Source organism: Hippoglossus hippoglossus, chromosome 10 (assembly GCF_009819705.1).
Source record: "Hippoglossus hippoglossus isolate fHipHip1 chromosome 10, fHipHip1.pri, whole genome shotgun sequence".
Lineage (NCBI taxonomy): Eukaryota > Metazoa > Chordata > Actinopteri > Pleuronectiformes > Pleuronectidae > Hippoglossus > Hippoglossus hippoglossus.
The window spans coordinates 11,343,161-11,364,342 of NC_047160.1; the positions used below are offsets into that span (position 1 = coordinate 11,343,161).

At 42.2% G+C, this 21,182-nt stretch overlaps 3 protein-coding genes across 4 annotated transcripts; all 3 read right to left on the reverse strand.

The window, feature by feature from the left end:
• Positions 1-2,540: 2,540 nt before the first annotated feature.
• Positions 2,541-5,416, reverse strand: LOC117768915 (transforming growth factor beta activator LRRC33-like). Its single transcript, XM_034597401.1, has 2 exons — positions 4,770-5,416; positions 2,541-4,580 (listed from the first exon to the last, which is right to left on the reverse strand). The coding sequence occupies exons 1-2, from the start codon at positions 4,857-4,859 to the stop codon at positions 2,703-2,705; spliced, it is 1,968 nt and encodes a 655-aa protein (XP_034453292.1). The 5' UTR covers positions 4,860-5,416; the 3' UTR covers positions 2,541-2,702.
• A 190-nt stretch (positions 5,417-5,606) lies between these two features.
• LOC117768921 (tumor necrosis factor ligand superfamily member 13B-like) lies at positions 5,607-7,944 on the reverse strand. Its single transcript, XM_034597411.1, has 6 exons — positions 7,688-7,944; positions 7,475-7,562; positions 7,296-7,349; positions 7,102-7,214; positions 6,877-7,012; positions 5,607-5,849 (listed from the first exon to the last, which is right to left on the reverse strand). The coding sequence occupies exons 1-6, from the start codon at positions 7,871-7,873 to the stop codon at positions 5,734-5,736; spliced, it is 693 nt and encodes a 230-aa protein (XP_034453302.1). The 5' UTR covers positions 7,874-7,944; the 3' UTR covers positions 5,607-5,733.
• Positions 7,945-8,220: 276 nt separating this feature from the next.
• On the reverse strand, positions 8,221-20,889 carry eda (ectodysplasin A). Of its 2 annotated transcripts, none has more exons than XM_034597403.1 (8): positions 20,352-20,889; positions 13,615-13,714; positions 11,421-11,459; positions 10,918-11,088; positions 10,530-10,564; positions 10,365-10,416; positions 9,712-9,836; positions 8,221-9,413 (listed from the first exon to the last, which is right to left on the reverse strand). In XM_034597403.1, the coding sequence occupies exons 1-8, from the start codon at positions 20,709-20,711 to the stop codon at positions 9,153-9,155; spliced, it is 1,143 nt and encodes a 380-aa protein (XP_034453294.1). In that variant the 5' UTR covers positions 20,712-20,889; the 3' UTR covers positions 8,221-9,152. The 2 variants fall into 2 exon arrangements, with proteins under 2 accessions (XP_034453294.1, XP_034453293.1); XM_034597402.1 differs by having other exon boundaries at positions 9,706-9,836.
• Between the last annotated feature and the right edge of the window lie 293 nt (positions 20,890-21,182).

Genomic DNA, 21,182 nt, shown 5'->3' on the forward strand with positions numbered 1-21,182 from the left:
TAAAAAGTCTTAATATGACTTGTAATAAATATTACAGCTTTATCTTCGGGAAAATTAAGATTATTTTCTCGTAACATTACAACTTTATTGTCAAAAACATTATAACTTTTTTCTCGCAGTATTGAGACTTTATTCTCAAAAACATAACTTTTTTCTGGTAATATTAAGACTTAATTCTCCTAATAGTGCAACTTTTTTCTCTAAATCTTTTTTCCCTTTAGTGGACCTAATATTCTGTCATATTATTCACCTTATAATAGATCATAGATTGCTTTTTAAAAGAGCCTTGCTGGATGTCTTTCACCTGATGGGCCTTAATGGGCCTTTTACAGTGTGACCTCTCCCTGATGCAGTGTCCTGCTGCTGGACTGTCAGGAGAATAATTTAGACACAAATCTGAGTGAAGGTTATGAGCTGGAGAGAAAATATGAGACCATCATGTCTTAATTATCCGAGAATACACACAGCAAATTAGGTCTGATTCCTACAATAATGCAGCCAGGGACCTCTGTGGTCATGGATGGATTACTACAGGACACAGGCCTCAGGGACCTGACAGGGATAGGGGGCCCAAAAACACTGTGTGAACATTTCTTGTTATAAAGCACATTTCCCCCCAATAAATACAGCTTCACAGCAAAAATAGGCTTCAATAATCCTAAATTGAAATGAGGAAATCCATTTGAATGTGTGTGGCAGCTCAGTAGCTCTCCTGTGGTATTTTGTACAGAGTCTTACAGTAAAGTCAGACCCTGTTTTATTGCAAGAGTATGTTGGGAGAAGACCCACAGTGCATTTGTAAATAAAACTACACATCCAGCTCAGCATATTTCTAAACAACTGAACAACTGAAAACTGGTGCAGAAAAACGTCCTTTTATTAAGAAAAGAGTTTAGAGCAAACACAAAGGATTTTATTCTGGATCAAACATTATGTACAGTATGTGCTGAACAAGATATCACAGATGCAAGATAACATTATCTTTCTAAAGAGATATTTTTATAGCATCAGGTTTAAATGGGCACGGATAACTTGTTTACTGGAAATACAGTTGCCCTGGAGGGGGAGACTGACAGTGATACACGCTTTCGATGTGCTAACAAACAAGCTGCTGCTGATATCTAAATACCAGCTACCATTAACCGCCAAGGAGAAGAATGAATACAATTTGCTACCTGCATTCCGATGGTTTTACACCTAATACTATACACACAGTGTTCTTTTCTCCGAGTGCTCTTTGTTTGAACTTGTCGAGCTGCTACTTGATCCTGTACCTAAATCTTGTGGGTGGGGCGACAGAGACATTTCCTTCAGTTACATTGCTCAACAGCAAGATTGATAGGCGTCCTGGCTGTTGTGATACTCATGCTGGGATCACATGCCTGGCTCGAGCCACTGGACACAGTGGTGCTGGGCATTAGAGTTGCAAAAAACGGCACTTTTCATCAGTGTAAAGCAGAAGGATGAGTCAGAAGGTAGACGGAGAGAATTGCTCAACAGGATATCCTGCAGCAGTCTTTTCTCCCTGTGGCACCCGAAGCTATACTTACTCAGACTGTAATAAAATCTCTCTCTGATATCTTTTCATTTCACATTTAAACAGCAACATGTCATGAGGCTTTTACTCATTTTGTTTCACCAGACAGTCACCTCTCCCCATTGTCTGTGCATCAGCCGTGTGGGATCAAATTAAGTGTATTCATGTGTTCTTGGTTTAACCTCATGTTAACTATTATGTGTGACATAGAGGGGACTTATTTTCTTAAAGTAGTGGAGATTACAGATTGTGTCACATTTATTGAATAAGAACTAAAAGCAGAAATCCACAGACAGTGAAGTTTTTCATCGTTGAATCTCAGTGATTTGTTCTGCAGGTGAAGAAAAGGGTGGATTCATCTTTTAAAATGAAGATTGGCAACATTTTCTGGTTATTACGTACAGCATGTTTATTATGTACAGCATAACTGTTGCCACATTTACCACTGCATTGATAACAGTCTCCAAGGATCAAAGCCACATAAGCTACAGATTAGAAAACACATTGCGTTGCAGATAGAGGTATATATTAAAAATGGATCTTGTATATACACTCACTGTCAAATAAACTACATTTATTTAAGAATATATACATATGTTTACACAGAACCTCTTACAAGGTTTCTTATTGATGTGGTTAGTTTTTGAGGTGGTCAGTCTTGATTCTGGGAATGTTGTGCAAGACTTCACCGACGTCATAGAAATTTGAGCCAAGGTTAAACTTTCAGTTACAAACAAACATTTCCCAATGAAAGATGGGCAAAAAGTTCTCCGTCTGATTAGTGATTTGGCATGCGCTGCAGACCAAACAGCTTGGGAGTCGATAAAGCCAATTTCAATCACAACATCTTAGCTCTGCGGGTCACACAGCGGGATGAATGTCTGACAGACGAGTTATGGGAAGTGGAGTCACAAGAGAAAGCTCGAATAGAGTGAGAATAGATGCACGTGTCTGATAATGAAGTCATTACAGCGTTCACTCAGCAGAGTCTGTTGGTTTTTTACAGGCTAAACCGCCATTAAGCCACACTTCTGTAAATGCGTCATGCAAAGTTAAACCCACAGGAAATATGCTTCAGTTGTTTAAAGTTTGCTGCCCAGTTTTGACTGTTTAGTTTGCTTACTTCATGCAATCCATATGACATGTACAAAAAAGACAAGAGCTATCACACTATAAATGATCTTTCTGTGGAACACAGCTTCCTGGTATATACTATGAAGACCGTTATTATTACAAATACAAATGAAGCAATAATGAACATTTGTCCTATATGAACTTCCTGTGTTTTCCTATGAAAAACACAGTACACTGAGGAGCTTTTCAGGTACTCCGTCATCTTAACTCTACTATCACCTGAAAAGCATTCAGTGTCAGTGATATCAGGCAGGTTTATTTTCAACTCATTCAGGGTTTTCAGCCATTTACTGTCACAGCAGTTGAAATAATTTCCACTAATATACACAACATTGAGGTGTACAGACAAAGCATGAATCAGAGAATAGTTTAATGACACAAAGCGATTATTTCTTATATCCATCTCTCTCAGGGGGGAGCAGCTCAGACTGCTGGGTATAGCATCGAGGTAGTTGTTCGATATGTTCAGCTGAGTTAACGACGGCATACAGGGTAAAGACAGATCTGAGCTGGTCATGTTGGTTTCACTGATAATCAAGGAGCGAAGAGTTTTCTGCACATCGTCGAGTGCGCTCACGTGCATGACCATGTGAGAATTTCTCGCGAGGTTGAGGGAAACCAAAGAGGTTTCCTGAAACGTGTTTGGATGGAGCATTTGTATGTTGTTTTCTTTAAGACTGAGGTGTTTAAGAGTTCCTAACCGCTTGAAGGCAACACAGGATGTGTTGAGATTTATTCGTTGTGTTGACTCCGAGCTTTCTAAATGGTCCATAAGGGCACAAGGCTGCACAGAATTGTCTTGCAGATTTAATGTATCAATTTGTGTGAGTGTATTTAGAAAGAGCGGGGAGATATACACAAGTCCATTACTTTGCAGATCGAGCTGCTTTAAAGATGAAAAGAACAGCTGCCGCCGGATTCCTGAATCACTATAATTTCTAATATTCCAGATAATGTTTTGCAGACAGTTGTAGCTGAAATTCAGTGTTTCTAAAGATGAGAGAAGGCTCAAAGTCTCCAGCGGGAAAGACCTGAAGTGGTTATAGCTCAGATCAAGATAAATCAGTGGCATCTGCCTCCAGATTGAGTGCAGGTTATTTTTTCTAACAATTGTCTCATTCATAATCTCACTAAAAAGAGAATTGGCCTCTGTTACCATCGCAGCCTCTGAATTTAAGGTACCAACCATGTTATTCTGTAAATCAAGATACCTCAAATTGTTTATCTTGGGAACGATCGGGAAGTAAAGGAGTTTGTTGAAACTCAAATCAAGAATTTCAAGCCTGTACGACTGGTCATCCTCACGCGTGACAAAAAACTCCACTGAATTTCGACTAAGATTAAGATATTTAACTTGATGCAATTTAAAATCACAGATGTGTGCAAGGTTATTTTTGGCCAAGTTAAGCATCTCTAATTGGCTCAATGGTTCGAATGTGCCCTGTTCTATCACTGATATCAGATTGTCATCGATAGTAATGGCCCTCAAACCTTTACTCTCCTCAAATAAGCTGTGTGAAAGTCTTGTTAGAGCGTTACCAGTCATCTTAAGTTGATCAAGAGAAGATTTGTTTCGAAGGTACAGCTCTGCTGCATCATCACTCAGGCCATTCATGGATATGTCCAAACTCGTCAGTCTAGTGATGGATTGGAGGGCTTTGCTGTTGCTGCCAAGGTTGTTGTTCAGCGCATTTCTGGACAAATTCAACTCTTCAAGTCGAGCCAGGTTTTCAAAAGCCCCCTCGGAGATGAGATCCAGCTGGTTGGAGCTCAGGTCCAGCTGCTCCAAGCGCGGCAGAACAAGTGTGTGCAACTGTCTGATGAAGTTATTGGACAGGTCGAGTCTTCTAAGTCTTACATCCAAATCCTGAGGGACTGAGTCGAGGTTCTGGTTGTTCCAGGACTGCTCCTTGAAAATGAAGGGAACATTAATCATAATCAACGAGTGAACCATGGAAACCAAAATCAAACAATCTTACATTTCCTCAGATCTTAAAAACTTAGTTAAAGTGTAGCTTTATGGAATAAAAACAAAACCAAAAAACCATTGCAATGATTTTTACACATTTAGTATTTAAATGACTCATCTTGAGCCTACCTTTGGATCATCATGTGTCATTCCTGTTATATAAACATCATGGACGAGTGACCAGAGCAGCAGGAGATTAAAGAACATATATCTGACCATTCTCCCTCTGCTGCTGCTTCTGTTGCTCTTAAAACTGTACAGTATCACTGCTGTTGTCAGAGCTCATATGCACGCTCACACACACCCTCTTATAGCCATGCTTCATAAAAAAAAGGAGAGGGAAAACATCTGTGGACACCAGATAAACACTGTTGATACTATATTTAGACAATTAAGGCTTGACCCCTGATACATTACTTTCTATAAAGCTTTAGAAAACAGACCTAATTTAGGCAAATACAATTTTTAAACAACATTGGTCATATTTATGTGTTAAATGTCATAGGTATTTGATGAAAACATAAAATATGGGTTAGGACCCTAAATAAAAATTGAGAATAAATTTGAACATGAGGCATATAATCAATTTTCTTACAACTTTAATTTTTATCATGATATTTTAAAGCATTTACAGCACTAAGGAGTTACATGACAACCCGGAAAACACCTCCTGAGTGATATAAATTTATACCTTTGTTTGTTCCTGTCTGCGGAAAATGGAAACAATTCAGAAATAGATGAGAGGAACAAATAAACAGACAGTGTGGAGGTGGAGCTGGAGGGAAGCGGCCCAACAAGGTATAAAGGGACGTGCAAAAATAGACTGATGAAAGGAGGTGGCAGCACACGTAAACAATGCACAGAGACAGTCCCAGGTGGACTTCCTGAGAGACACATATAAATGCTTAAAGGGCTGAATAACCGTCAAACTGGCAGCTCAATTAAAAACGTTGATTATGTTTTTTCCTGTGATGAGTCACTGGTTCCAACAGTTTTCCTGCTGCTGTCACTTTGTCCTTTATCAGCATGTCCTCACACAGCTCAGTCAGCTTCCCACTTCCTGCAACAATGAGCTGGTTATCGCCGCCTCGTTTCAGTTCAGCTGTATGACACCAAAAAAGGTAGAGTCTGCGTCCATTGAGACGAGGGACTGGGGTCTGTGTGGGATCACCAGTTCCAGCTCGTCGTCCTGATGCAGCTGCACAATACCTGTGACAGTCAGATGGTATCAGAAGAGATGCACGATAGATAATATTGAGAAAACAGACATGAAATGTTTTAGTGAGGGGTTTTCTGCGCAGCTGTGCGTCTTGGCATGAACTCTGTCTCATGGACTCTACTGAAAGGATGAACAACCACATTTTCCAAAACATATTCACCCATTTGGTGTTCTGAGAACAGTAGTGGAATGATGCAGTCTGGCATGTCTATCCAGAGTCTCACATGGGTTCAATGGGTTGTACTTATATATTTGACCTCTTGTCTAATGCTTTATGCTCTTTTATTATTACGTTACCTGTCAAATCATAAAAAGATCAATATCGAAAGACAGATGGCGTTTAAACCTAGTACACCAGGAGAGACAATGCTGCTTAGGTTAGAGGAATAACTTTAAAGCCTGTGAGCCAAAGATGGACGACCCGTCTCCACTTCCTCCCACTATTTAGAAATGAAGCCAAAACAACCTGGATAATAGCTGTGAAGCAACAACCAGCCTGACTGTCAAATGATTACAAATTCCATTAATGTCAATAAGTCAATTTTGGTAATTGACATGTTGTGTCTTGTTACATTAATTTGCATGAAAACCAAAGTGTAAAACCGACATATTGATATATTTTTGTACAGGGTTTGATGTGTCTGCCCATTACTTGGTCTTGGTTTTACTCCAGGAAGTTACTGCTCCAGGGCCAAGGAATGGGACATAACTGCGTTTAAAACCATGTGTTGTTTTTACATTGAGGTTTTTGTGCATGATAAACAAATTAGATATGTAAGAGCTGTTGGTATGTGGATTTTGTTGGCTTTAAACAGAGCCAGGCTAGCTTCCTGTTTCCAGCCATTGTGCTTTTAGCTAACCCGCTGCTGGCTTGAGCGTCATATTTACTGTGCAGCGATGAGAGTGGTGTCAATCTTCTCAAGTGACTATCAGCAAAAAACCACAAAAACACAAAAAGCTGTGTCAGTGTTATTTCTTCGAGGAGACAGTGCAGAGCAGCAGCAGTGCCTCACTGACCTGCAGTGTGGCATGTGTTGGCAGGGGTTGCATCAGGCATCTCTTGCAGGCAGCGCAACAGCTCTGTCGACGTCTTTGTGGAGCTCCAGCTTCGAATAATATAACCCATAACTGCGCTCGGGCTTTTGAACAAAACCTGTGAATTAAGCAGAACATTAGTTGAAAAGCTGGAACAAATCAAATGTAATATCAACTCAGTTATGCTTGAGTTCAGTGACACCATACTTGTCCAAACACCAAGTAATAACCATCTTCTTGGACAACAATTCTGTTTTCCTTTTGTGAAATTGCATTTCCTCGCTGTGCAGAAACAGTCCAAGGGATCACAGTCATATTTCCTATGGGAAAAGGCGAGATACACTTTTTCAAAATAATGGCAGACCGTGCAATTCTGAAGCCAGAGTCAAATTTAGTTTTACCTCTAATGTCTGGTTGTTTGTTAGTGTTCGCAGTTAACTGCAGGAATGTTGGAGCTGGCAAGAGTGAGAAATAAACATAATACTTTAATTTTATTAATTTAGCAAATCCTGTTTATGGTCTCACTACCAGATTAGAGTGTAACTAATGGACACATTTTCAGTTCTCAGCTCCAACCCACCTCTGAAGCCGACTTGTTCCCGTTTTTCTCTCCTAAAGGACATCTTCAGAGAACTCTGAGCTTTTTGGAAAGTACTTGACTTAATGTCCTAAGAGAAAACAAAGCATTAAGAGAAAATGTATTATTGCAGCACTATCAGAATACTCACTAATGGCATAAATCTCAGTAGTACAATGTCCAAGATGACTCCATCCTACATAATCAGTGACATACCTCTCTGGTTTTAGACATCTTGGCCATTCTCCCATTGACTCCCTCAGAACGTGGCTGATTTAATTGTAAAATTAAATCCCTCTGGAGATTCCGAAAATCATTTTCTAAAACACTGGCTCTGTGCACCAGGAAAAGACTGAGACAAAACATAAATGCCGTTAGTAATAACAAAGAATTGTAAAGCATACCGAGACTTGCAGACTGGATGTCTTCAAGTTACTCAAATGGGTGAGGTCACACTTCAGTTAACCCCGGAAAACTAAATGTTCAGTTTCAAAATTATTTTCTAAATGAGGAACTATCTCCTCTGCGCCTCTCAACATGGAATTCATTTAGATGTTTGAAGATTACAGCCAAATTGCAGTGTATTGTGAAACATGCAGTCAGAGTAAAAGCCACGTTAAAGGCCACACTGACAGAACAACCTTTGTTCTTGTCAGCACTTGTACCAGCGAAGTCCAATATGAAGAAGCCGTTTTAACCTTTTAAATCAATACCACCAGCTGCACAGGCACAAAAGACAGACAAATGCGTTTAGACAGAAATTGAAACATTTTAATCCATCAATCAACTCCATTTACAAAAGTATATCCCATTTTATATACAATATGTACAGAGACGTATAAACAATTATAATTTGTCCACATGGATTCATTCATATGGTAACTAAACAATAGCACTGTAACAAAACATATCACTGATATTCTGCAGGGATGCTGTAGTGCAAATGTGCGCAAAATATATAGTGCTGTTGCTCTGTGAATACCTTATAACTCCAGTTTTAATGGATTTTCTCAGCTTTGCATCGGCAGCTTTGTACTTGCTTTGAACATTTATATGATCTTCTCGTTATTGTTTTTATAACCCAGGAGCATATGGAACTTAGAAACCCCTGTTAAACCACCCACTTACAACTGTTAATATAATTAAATTTATTAAAAAAGGCCAAGTGTACAAACTGCAATGAAAATATTTCAAACAGATGGTTAGATGTTATTTTTGGAGATACAAGATTATCATTCAACAGCACTCAAAGGTTGTAAATATTAAGTATCTCTCAGCGCAGTGTCATTCCTAAAGAGAGATGCTGTCTGTCTGGAGACAATATGGCAACTATAAATAGACTTTTGTCTGATAAGGACACTTGGCTCATCAAGCCTGATGCTCTTTGCACAGAATCAAGGTGAGGTGAAGCATAACAGTCTATACTGTCCTTTTTAATACAGAGCTGTGAAAGTGAACTAAAGTCACCCAGGGGCTTCCTGAACTTTAATAACCTAGTGGGAGTTAAGTGCCCTGTAAACAGGGGCAACAGGTGGACTTGTAGTTGCTTTTAAAACAGATCTTGTCAATTCATTAATCCCAGATCAAGCAGGAAGAGAGGACAGTGTGTCTCTGGACTGATTTGTCCGTTGTGAGCAACTTTTCTTTCTTCTCCGTAAGAGGCCTGGTGGCTGTGTAGTTATCAGTTCTGTCCAGCAGATGGAGCCTCTCCAAGTCTGACGCTTCCCAGGAACGTGGTGTGGTTGGTCATGCTGATGAGCGTGTCCTCATACACTATACGTATGGAAATCCTTTGGCCGGCGCGGAGCAGGCTCACTCCGGCCGTGTAGCAGGTGTTGAATTTGCGCTGGCCTGTCTCAATGCTGCACGTGCACCGGAGGAACGGGTTGGAGTCCACCATCACCTCATAGCTGGCAATGTCGGTGAAGTTGAGGTAGTACACCTGGTGGAGCGGGGAGATGAGAAATTCACAAACGACTGAGAGGGGTAGTCAAAGCAAGTCCACATAATATTTAAGAGCTTATTCAAAAGCTGTAACAGCTGTAAATATCAGAGTGGCCTACAAGAGTTTGAGTTGTGAAGCTGCAAATTTAGCCACAGAGAGAGGGATAAAAAGAAATGTGTCTTATAACTCAAAACATTCATGGATAAGCCAAGCAAGCAGGTTTTTAAACTGCCAGTTCTTTTGAGTCTGAACTGTAAATTTTAAGAGCTACGTCAAGGACCGTACTCACTTCTACCTGACTATATATGAAGTAGACACCGTCCACCAGCACCTCCAGCTCTCCAGAGCGAGGGTGCATTTTAAACACACGGTGGTGGATGGACACCATCTTCCAGTTCCTAAGGATGCCTTCAGACAGATCTAAACACGTCACAACAAACACAAACAAACAGTCAACATACACAGATTACAGCAGGGTTTAACCACATCCAGAGCTCAGCGCTGACAGAAAATATAAACCCTCTAATGATGCTTTCACCCATTTCAGACTGACTCACTGATGCAGGGAAACCTGAAACTGCTAGCACGCAAGGCTTCTGCCCCGAGTTTTAATATAATTTCATAACTGTTTGCTAATCCTATAATAGCTATCGGATTACAATGGCGTTACTCTAATCTAACATAATCTTTAAATACATATTGGTCGCAACATTTTGCCCTCTGAACCAAAATATATTCTGTAAATTCTGTCCGATTGACATTAACTTTCCATAAGGCCATTAAATAAATATATATATATATGTATGTGAATTAATATTTTTAAATGACCAACCGCAGTCTTAAAGTGTAGTAGGGATATGTATTAGTTAAGTTGCAGATCCAGGTGACTAACAGGGATTAAGCATGTTTATTGTTTCATGTAGAACTACGACGGCACAGAAGACCCACCTTCTCTCACTTGGATGGTTGTTTCCTGTCCTTGCAAGTGAACAACTGCAGGCTGAAAAACAAAGATCTCTGGTGACTAAGGGCTGGGGTTAGAATACACAGTAAAACTGGAGAAGGGCTGGTTGCATTAGCGATTTTGTGTGAGTTTAAATTAAATTAGCCTACCTGGAATTCCTTTGTTTTAGTTTTATCCAGAACCCCTGAAACAAGAAGAGAGAGGGAGAGACATGATCAATTTCTGGCCGTCAGCACCGCTGAGAAACAAAAGAAGACATGTAGAGTAAAACAAAACAAACACTGACATAGTTTTAAGATGGAGCAGTGCTGTCCCACACAATGTTAGACACACTGTATCCGAAACCCTCACCTTGCAGACAATGAGTTCATCGATTTTGACAACCCGAGCCCCCTTCTAGTGTGGGAAAGTGTCTACATGCAGGAAATGACTGTAATCTAAGAACAAATCTCTCAACTTGCAGGTGTTTAAGATCTCTGGCTCGAGTCTTAGCTATCTCAGTGTGTCATTGTGTCATTTCTATTTTACGTTTTATACCTGCTGGACCTTGAGCGCCCGGAGGTCCCTGTGGCCCTGGAGGTCCAGGAGGTCCTGCAGGCCCCACACCAATGCTTCCTGGAATACCAGGTATTCCAGGGATGCCCGGTGGGCCCTGTGGGCCTGGGGGACCGGGGGGGCCAGGGGGGCCAGGCACAGACCTTTTCTTCCCTGTACAGACAGAAAGCAAAATGGTTGGCACATAAAGAAAATCAAGCAGATTCATCTTTTGACTGTCTATATTTGAAGCCCCAAATCACAAATATGCCTCTGAGGGCTTTTCAATCTATATGGCATCTGTACAGATTGTAATTTCAGATAAGAAGAACAGCAAGAATAATGTCAGAACTCTTTCATGAAGGATGGAATGAAATATTGAAAGCTTGCCATTCACTTTAAGCAAACATTATAGGATTTTGGATAGAATCTCAAGAAAGCAGGCCGCAAGCAGCAGGCTAAGCGATGACAAATACAACTGAAATTAAGGCGGAATTTTGAATCACCTTTTTTCCTCCCTTTCCTTCCTTCCTTTCCAGTCGATTCTGTAAGAAACAAAAACAGTGTGATTAAGCTTGCAATGGTCTCCTGAACAATTTTTATCTCAGATAACATCTCGGGTATCCAGCTCATTCTAGGTATCCTAAACAGGCTAAAATAACAGATTCATGATGTTGTGCGCTCAACACTGGAGTGGAGGTATGTCAGTCTGTGGTATCTTCTAGTGTAGTAATTTGTAAGTGTGGTTTCACCTCCTCTGTATGAACAAGTGCCTTAAGCATTCACAGGCAGTGGAACTGGAGAAGATCATTAGAGAGATACTTTATCCTGCCAAAATCCTTTTCTTTGAATTAAGCCCAGATGGAGAATGCAGATGAAAGTCTGTGTGCATGTGTTTGTGTGTGTGCGTGCTAGATGTTGGTGGGGCATCTATTGTATGTCAGTGCTTGAAAGACAAAATGCACTTAGTGTGCTGCTGCGTGTGTTCTCTGTGTGCAGCTGAAGAATCCTTTTCAAAATGCCGTCTCGCTGTTCTTGTGTTTACCATGTCATTACAACTACAAAGGCCATTTAACCTTAAAACCTCACAGTTTGAGTCCCCCTCAAACATATGGCCAGCGTTTCTCCTCTGGCTAAATGACTGGATGCATCCGCATAGATTTCTCTTAACGAGCAGCCCTATCTGGAATCTGGTGCCCGTTAGAGGAGTGGAGAGAACGTACACACACACACACACGCAAACACACGGCAGACACACACACACACACATCTAAGGCTGAGATTACAAAAGCCTTTGTCTGTGTGCTGAGAGCAGAAGAGAGACCTGGGAATGATTAGTGTTTAGAGGCTCGGGACTTTACTGATTTATGTAGAAAGTCTCTGTGATGGAAATCTGGAAATACAAGAGGCTGGAAACACCAAAGTTATCTACGTGTATTTTAATAGGGGCTTTCTGCAGAAAGGATCAACACAGAGAGTCACAAGGATCTCAGAGTGAAGATGGAGAACAGTGAAATGCAAGGATCTTATATAGGAGGACTAAGGCTGTCTCTCAGAACCAGTTCAGACTGGTTCTGTAGGCGCAGTTTGAGACAGGAATTAATGCAGAGGAAACTGATTTGCATACATTTCCATTGGGTTCTTTGGACAGTCAATAAGTAATGGAAAGGTCAAACAGGTATATAGAAAGGTCATACAGGTCATAAACATTTCAGGTCATGGAGTCTTAGACAGGTATGCAAAAAGTTACTCTTCAACTATAAAATAGGTTTCAACCACACTTAGTTAATTTTTCCAATACATCTCAAAGTTGAGTTTTTTCTTCTAATTTAAACACAATTACTAAACTTCCCCCCAAGTATTCAGTGTCACGCCACAGACATTGGAATGCCTTGTGATCATGCTGCACTTGTTGCACTCAGACATGAAACTTCAAAGCCTTTGCTTTTTATTTGCATAGCTCACATTCTAAACAAAAACTACAAAAGCAATTTCAGACATATTGGCCATATGGTTTTGTCACAGAGCTATTGATTACGATAAATCAATGCAGTGGGTTTAATGAAAGCCATCAAAGTCGAAGATGATAACCCAGATGTCCACCTGGTTTTCTAAAATGACTGCATGTTCCCACAAGTGATCTTTTTTTTCCCGGGTGGTTCAGGCGTGACCGATAACACGTCTGGATTCCAAAGCCTTAATCTGCTTAGATACAAGAGATATTTTGGGGACCTGATATTATTTTGAGATGGGGGAAATCAACACGGGCCTTCACTGTCTGTTTCAAATTGGTGAAACCCTCCCAAACTCCCTGTTTGCTATCCAAGTAATAATCAATCCCATTCCATTAAATCTCTTGCTCTATAAACTCAGCAGCATTATGTGGTGGAGCTGCTTTGTTAAGTAAGCATGGAGCAGTAAAAAATCAATTCCACAAAAAAAGCGAGAAACCATTAACAAACTTTTCAAAGTACCGAATCTTCTTTAAACAAGAGTTACAGAAACCATTATCCCACAGTTGACTAGGCCAGAAAAAAGACTGATGCAGGTGCACAAGATAGTGCAATTCGTTTAAGGCATTAAAGGCACTGAATTTGAAGTTAAGGCCTGAAAAATATAGATGGGGAGGCAATACAGTTTAAGTATCAGCATACGTCTGTGTCAAGGTGTGAGGATAAATTTTAAAAAAACTGCTCGTACCCGAATCTGACTGCTTGCCGGGACTCCTTTTCGCTCGCTGAGTTATGCCCCTGTTATCATCTGTGGCACGGAAGTCGCTATTTCTGTGCAGTAACCTCTCCTGGTGAAAAGGAGAGAAAAGAAAATATTAATGAGCATGGGAAATTTCTGTCGCAGAAAATTCTGGGGTGATTATTCACTTTGAAGACAAAGGCTCTCCTCAGAATATCAATACCAGCCGAGGCCACCTTACATTAATTCCAGGGAGCAGACAAAAGCTATGAGTGATACGAGTTTTGGAGAGCGAAAACCATGTTACAAGTGGCCTTTCTATTCTTGGGGTATAATGTTTGCACAGAGACAACTTGAGGCATTTGAAAAGATTTGAGACACTGTCAGCCGGCACATTCATTTGCGGCCAAGTCATTGTCTGCCCCACCGGGACTGTAACCTATCCTGTAACCCAAGTCACTTTTGTCTGCGTTTCTGCAGTTTGAGACAGTCACCTGGACACTGCTGCTCTAAAATTCACCTTTTCATACAAAAGGAGGACATGAATTGTGGTTAATCTGAGAGCAATACCCATTCACATGGCACCTGGTCCCGGCCCTATTCAGAGGTAGCATGAATGCGCTAAAACAACGGTGGCAAAGAAAAGGATGTGATGGAGCTGGTCTGAGCTCACCCCTTGGAACAGGAAAAGCCAAGTAAAAGCAACAGTGGTGGGGTGTTCCCATGGGCGAGCGAGTGGCGGGACAAACTGCATGCCTGTGTTCTTATGCGACTGGTTCTGGTTGACCTACATTCACATGAACTCTGTAGGACGCGTTGACCTGACTGTAGCACACTCAAGATGGGACCAGCTCTGACAACAAAATGTTTCCTACCAAGGATTCAGAGTTTACGATTTTTCAAAGTCACTTTCTCATAGAAGAGCCAGTTTGTGATCACATCTTTGGAGGATTCCCAGAGGTCGACAGACAAAGAAACCCCGGCCCTGGAAACACATCGAGACCACCCAAAGCCTTCTTTTAGTAGAGCCCCGTGTATATGAGATCGCTTTCGGACAGACTTTGGAGTGTCAGCATAAATAATGGTAAGGGTACGAGGTATAAAGGATCTCAATGGCTGAGGACAGACAACCAGACAGCTTGTATTGTACTGGACATCTGCTTAGAGTTTGTATAACTGACATTTCCAAAGCAATGACACGTGCAGCACCTTAGCATGGATCAAAAGATAATAAATAATGATGTATCAGTCAGTTTCTTCTGCAACAAATGAATCAGACATGCTTACTGACAGACCCTTTGACCTCTCCTCTCCCGTGGGGGTTTATCCCAGTTGGGGTGACGAGATGACATATTCTGTGTTTCCATCGTTGACGCTCAAGTAAACATAGTTGTTAAACTCCGCCAACGGCGAGAAATCTCCTTCTGAAAGCGGCGTGAACTCCTAGTGCCTCTTTGTGTGGTTTTCATGTAGAGCCACTGAAAGACCATGAGAAGACAGACAAGAAAAGTTATGTTTTTAGTTTCTTCTCTACCTCATCTCAGATGTGGGAACTCCCCCCTGTGGTGAAGGATGAGCTGTACCATGTCGAACACCCCCCGCTGGCTGTGTTGGGCAAGCTCAAAGGTAGTTAAAGTCTACAGCCTTGACCAGCTGCCAGCCATGTCTGACCTTATAAGCACGGGAATTCCAGTCTGATGGAGGAGTATGTGTTGGAATGGTTTCTCGACACACAGACCTCCAGATGTTCCCGCGAGCAGCGACGTTTGCTGTTCATTTGGCGCGCAGGTGTCTCCACATCTCCTCTCCAGCTGTTGGCATATAGGGGGCTTTTACCTCTCAAAGGATTCTGGGTGTGTTCAGGCATATGGCATTACACTTTCGTCTGTTCTGACAGCCAAACATGATTCAACAGCCAATTTCTGGGCCGAGATTAAGCTTCAGCAGGACGACAAAAACAAACAAGCTGTCTGCTAGGCTACTACCAAACTGGTGCAGCTGGGAACAAAGTGATTGTAAACGAGTATAAAAAAAGAAATATATAAATATTCCATTATACGACTATAAGAAATAGTTGTGCACCATTGTTTGCTTCATTTCACGTCATTACAACATTTACAGCGTTCGTGCCCTTCAAAGGCACACAGTTACAGTAAATCAGGATGACAATGTGTTGGTATGTATGCCAAGTGCCAACTATTGAGTAAACCATTCTTTTTCAGAACAAGGGAAAAATGCTATTAATTAGAGGGCTCTCGAATCTTCAAAGCATGGGGGGTGCTGTTATGTTCAGAGGATGAGATTCCCCGTTGCTCCGTGAGGATATGACTAAATTTCAGTCACCTCAGGGGTGTGTAATTTTCTGATGAGCAGACTTCATTCTGCCCCATTAACACTTAATATCACAACGGCTTGTATTTCTGCCCGTTTCTGCATGTATACCCTACTGAGACTCCCTGACATTCATATCATTTCAAGCTGATTATGGTACTAAAATGCTATGGCTCATGCCTTCAGTCCTTCCAGCTCACATTTGCTCCACAAATACAGACATTTGTGGTTGCAGTGACGCCTTTAATTTTCACTGCTCATCCAAGATCAGTCACTAAATTGCGGTCGAGAATGCAAGGTTACAAAAGTTGAGGTTAAACTCAGGACTGGTGGCTGAGGGTGCTAAATGCAGAATGGATGCCCATCACAGATGCATTACCAATTTTAAAGGCATGCATACTTTTTTGTGGACCGAAAGCTCAGAATACTGCTGTGATTCACACTCCTTGACAGATTCAATGACGGCATGTTTTTCTATTAAATATCACCCAGAAGGAGTGTCCCTACCTCAGTCAGCCAATATCAAACGCTGCTCTCTGGAAGGGACATGTGTTTTAAACCATAACTTGGGTAATTTAATAACGGCATCCATAGATTGTCATCTAGAAAACCTGTGGAACTCTACCTGAGGGAAATGTTGCCTGTCAACAGCCAGTCACATTTCAGACTGTTGCAACACTTGCTGGCAAAGTGATGCCGAGCTAAATGCTGTGAATGCCTCAAGAATTTATTATTTTGGTAGATGTTTGCGACTCTGGACTTAATCTTGGGCGTCTTCTTCGTCTGCCTGTCAAGACTATTCTTATTTGGAAAAGTTTGCAGAGATATGAGGATCTCTGAAGTTTTTACCTCCTCTGCCTTGTGCTTTTACAGCACTTGCATCCATGCTGATTAATCCCTGATGTGTAGGGCCTGCCTTATCTGTACACATGATACCACTGTTTTAACTAATCATGCACTGGTCACGATTAAAGTAGATGTGGTTGACAGCCCACCCCGGCACTCCAGAATACATGCTGAGGACTTTGTGTCCCATCAAACTGACTTTTTAATAGCCATTAACTAGACTCCAGATGTTTCAGCATCTGTTCTTTGTGAGACTTTGAAGGCATACATCAGAGGGGAGAATTATTTCATATAATGGTTATAAGAAAAATGTTAGGCTCAAATATTAAACGCTAACTGAGCAAACACAAGTCTGTGGATTGAATTTCGTAAGTTCGCACTCACTAAGGTCGGCCGACTCCTGATTGACACTTACTCAGTCATACCTCACACTTTAGACACACACACACACACACACACACACACACACACACACACACACACACACACACACACACACACACACACACACACACACACACACACACACACACACACACACACACACACACACACACACACACACACACACACACACACACACACACACACACACACACACACACACACACACACACACGAGGGGCTTTTTACTGTTGAGAACTGTGCAGATCTGCTGGACAGCTGGGATTTACTGCCTTGCTCAAGGGCATACCCACTGTGGCTGTGAGGGGCCGAGTGTTTGTTCACTTCCCAGATCCAGATCATAAATGACCACATCATCTGCTCTCATTAAGAAGCGACTACGAGGATCTGAAAATGTGTGAGATGTTAAGTGGTGCATAATGTTTAAGTGCTTGTCAGAAATTTCTCCAACAAAGATCTCACCATTACTATTGTCCCTGATGCTTTTATTGAATATTTTCCTGTTTCAGTCAGTATTACTGCTAGCAAAATATCTGATGATCTATAAACCTTTCAGGAGCCAGTTTAGATAACAAAACTATATTGTTTCCATTTTCTGGTCCAAAACCGATAAAATAAAGTTTTATAGACTTCCTGTCTGGTACAGATACGATCAAATTGTGTTTTATTGTAACAAATTTGATTTGATAGCATTTGCCGTTTTGTCTAATTTTCTTTACTTGCCTCACATCACCCCATAAACCAAGTTACAAGCAGCTCCTCTTCTGTTCACAGAGAGATTGTGAAAACAGTCTTGGGGAGTTTTTAGTCGCAGTGACTTTCTTCAGCTCAGTTGTGCGTTAGTAAATTCTGCCAAACTTTGGCAAAAAATGCCTTAAATGACTGACGGACTGTGAAAGAAGAGGCGGGAAGTGGCTGAAGTACAGCAAGACAAGAAATTGAATAAAATGGATTAAAATTTGGTGAAAATATAACTGAAATTTGATATCACTAGACTGAAACTTAATTTGCCTCCAGAATAAACACAGAACTGTGTTTTCTTCTCATAATAAACTCGAGCATTAGAACATCTACAACTTTTGACATATACATATACATTTTTTATTCCTTTACAATTTTCATTCCTAATAAAGAACCGTTGTCCTCCATAGAGTGATTTCAACAGAGCCAAAGTTCTCTTTCCATTCTGTTTGACTCACAAAGCTGGTAATTTACACAGCTTTACCAAAACTATGTCTGGATTTCCATTGGGTGCACTGTTTACCAAGGTTGATTTATATCCGACACTGACCAACCCAGTTGAGAATTGTCTGACAGGCTCTGAATTTGGTTTGCAAAGCTGTTTTTACACAATGACTAACCACACTGCTGAGTGAGTTCGACCACAAGGCAGAATATGTCCATGTGAACAGAGGTCAAACACTTGATGTTACAGTGTATGACAACAAAGCCTATGCACTCCTTCTGTCATATCAGATAAGTCGATATTGTTTGCATATTCATTCCAATACCAGATTGTTGTTGCTCTTTGTTTTCGAGGAAGACTTTTCCTGTGTTGCTGCACTTGCATGTTACATGTATGCCTGCACATCACATCAAATTTCATTCGTGCTGCTGAAGGCCCTTTGATGGAGACTTGTGTGAAAAATCCAATAAACAATTTTTCGGCTTACAAAAGGGATTCTTCAAAGCAAATGCCTGAAAAGCTAACAAGTGCGGCCGCTGCGTCCAAATGCCACATGCTCCTGTTTCTCCAACTATGTAAACTGTGGGATGTGTAATCAGAGTTGTTTAATGCAGACATCTGGTAAGGACAGCATCACAGCGCTGTTAAATATTTACAGCCTGGCGACAGTCTTTCACCTCATGAAGAGTCACCATCTGGGTTGAATACCAGGCCCATCTCACTCGGCTCTAACCAGGGAAACCACTACTATCTAAAATAAGCTTAGCAAAGGACACACTGAGGGCTAAATGAATAGGCTCGGCTTCCCACTTGTGAAAGGAAAATTAAATGAAAGGAAAATGTTACAAAACCCCAAATACCGGCCGTGGACCTTAAAAATCTTTCCTACAGAGAAATAAGTGCCTCCATCCTAAATAACCTGGATTCCTCTCTGTGACTATCGAGTTGATGGTTCCGCACAACTAAATGTTCAGCCATTGCCCCCCCCCCCCCCACACACACACAGTGGATCATTTTCTCTGCAAAAAACGGTAACACAGCTGGTGACACATGAGCGAACTGAACAAGCAACGCAAATCTGAGACCTACACTTTGGTCCCTTTGTACTGATGAAATTAGGGAGTGTGCAGGCGGCGGCGGCGGTGGGGGTTGTTGCCAAAGCCACAGACAACACAGTGAAAATTCAATCAGGCCGCTGCCAGAAAAGAAAACACATGTGAGACCGGGCCTGGCTCTGCTCCAAGTACCAACTGCCCCATCTAAGTCCTGATGCATTTACATCAGCCCTTGGGCTTTGCACCTGCTGGTGATCCAGTTAATTTTCCGTCCACCTGCTCCAGCACACTGACTGACCCGTCCCAGTGAATCCAGCTGGGCCTAACTTTTGAGCATCACCTCTGCCTGCTACAGGAGGAAAGGGGGAGCTCTGGAAACAAGACAAATTGGGTTACATGTGATTTGATTACAGGGGGAAAAGCTGTTTGGCAGGTAAATGAGTTAAAAGTGGGATAAAAAACTAAAAAAAAAACTAGCAGATTCTTGTTTTATGAAGGGAACATCTGGACCATACCCATCCTCCCTGATCTGCCCCTCCTTACCCCTCACCCCCTGTCTCCGGATGTGTTAACCTCAACGTTGGCCAGGTGACAGACCTGAGGCTCATACCTTGGTGCATCTTTTCTCTTTTTTTCCTCAAGGGAGGCTGAGTCACACAGACAATTCAAGACATATTCGCGTGATAACGGAGCTGGCAAAGATTTAAAAAGAAAAAGAAAAAACTTCGTGTCAAGCTACTGTAAAATAAGTTGCCCAGAAACATGCCATGACAGAGCGCGGGCACAGAACCTGACACCGTGAACAGGAGGACTGAGGTGGAGGTGAACGAACACGAACTGCCTCCGTGTGAGGAATGAAAACAATGTGTTGAAGAAGCTGCTTCATTATTATTATTTATTTGGGGAGGGGGAGTTGTTTTTACCTCATGAACCTCTCCTCCTCCTCCTCCGCTGCCGCTACTGCCGCCTCCTGCTGCTCCTCTGCCGCCGGAGTCCAGCCGCGGGGGGCCGAGCGAGAGCACCGCCGCCGGGTCGGCCAGGTCACCCCCGCTCAGCGTCAACACGGTGTCCCTCTTCTGGTGGATAATCTCCCGCTTGACTTCGGAGCGCAGGTCCAGGTAGCAGACGAGGGTGATGGCGTGCAGGGACAGCGACAGCAGGAATAATCCCAGGAAGACGACGCTGCCGCCGCGACCCCTGCACTTCTTGCCGCACGTGCAGGGCGCCGCTCCGGGCATCACTTTGTCCGGGAAGTCCTCCGCGTGGGGACCGTCGCGTGCCATAGTGGGGACGGAGCGCGAGTGGGACGCTCTCTATCTCGGCATGCTCGGCTCGTCGGGTGTCGCGCGGGCCGCGGTTAATCGTTAACGTGGAGACTCATCGGTGCAGCAGCCGCAGGTCGCTGTGAACTTCTGCGAGTGTCTGTAGTAACAATGACGGACCCGCCCACATCCGCTGCGATTGGTCCGGGACACTTACTCACGAGCCCAGGCGAGCCGGGCCGGAGGTCTTCTTCTGGGGGAAGCTGCACGCCACCAGGTGCAGTAGTCGAGCGACACCCAACGGACAAAGCGAGCCTCTGCAGCGCCTGTGAGAGCCTGATAATGACAGCGTGTTGAATCCGAATCAGACCTGGGGTTTATTTCTAAGTAGGTTTGCACATACAAGGTATTTGCTGTGGTGTGTTTGTGCAAGCATAACAACTAAATATAAAAATAGGAGACCTTATAAAATATAAAGCATATTATAAACAC

Coding starts and splice junctions, on each gene's coding strand:
- eda (XM_034597402.1), bottom strand. CDS start 20,711: ATGGCACGCGACGGTCCCCACGCGGAGGACTTCCCGGACAAAGTGATG. Junction 11,089..11,420: donor AAGGAAAGGGAGGAAAAAAG/GTGATTCAAAAT, acceptor CTGTCTGTACAG/GGAAGAAAAGGTCTGTGCCT. Junction 9,414..9,705: donor TCATATATAGTCAGGTAGAA/GTGAGTACGGTC, acceptor CCGCTCCACCAG/GTGTACTACCTCAACTTCAC.
- LOC117768915 (XM_034597401.1), bottom strand. CDS start 4,859: ATGGTCAGATATATGTTCTTTAATCTCCTGCTGCTCTGGTCACTCGTC. Junction 4,581..4,769: donor TGACACATGATGATCCAAAG/GTAGGCTCAAGA, acceptor TTCATTTTCAAG/GAGCAGTCCTGGAACAACCA.
- LOC117768921 (XM_034597411.1), bottom strand. CDS start 7,873: ATGCTTTACAATTCTTTGTTATTACTAACGGCATTTATGTTTTGTCTC. Junction 7,563..7,687: donor AGATGTCTAAAACCAGAGAG/GTATGTCACTGA, acceptor GTTTTCTCTTAG/GACATTAAGTCAAGTACTTT. Junction 7,013..7,101: donor ATTACTTGGTGTTTGGACAA/GTATGGTGTCAC, acceptor CTTAATTCACAG/GTTTTGTTCAAAAGCCCGAG.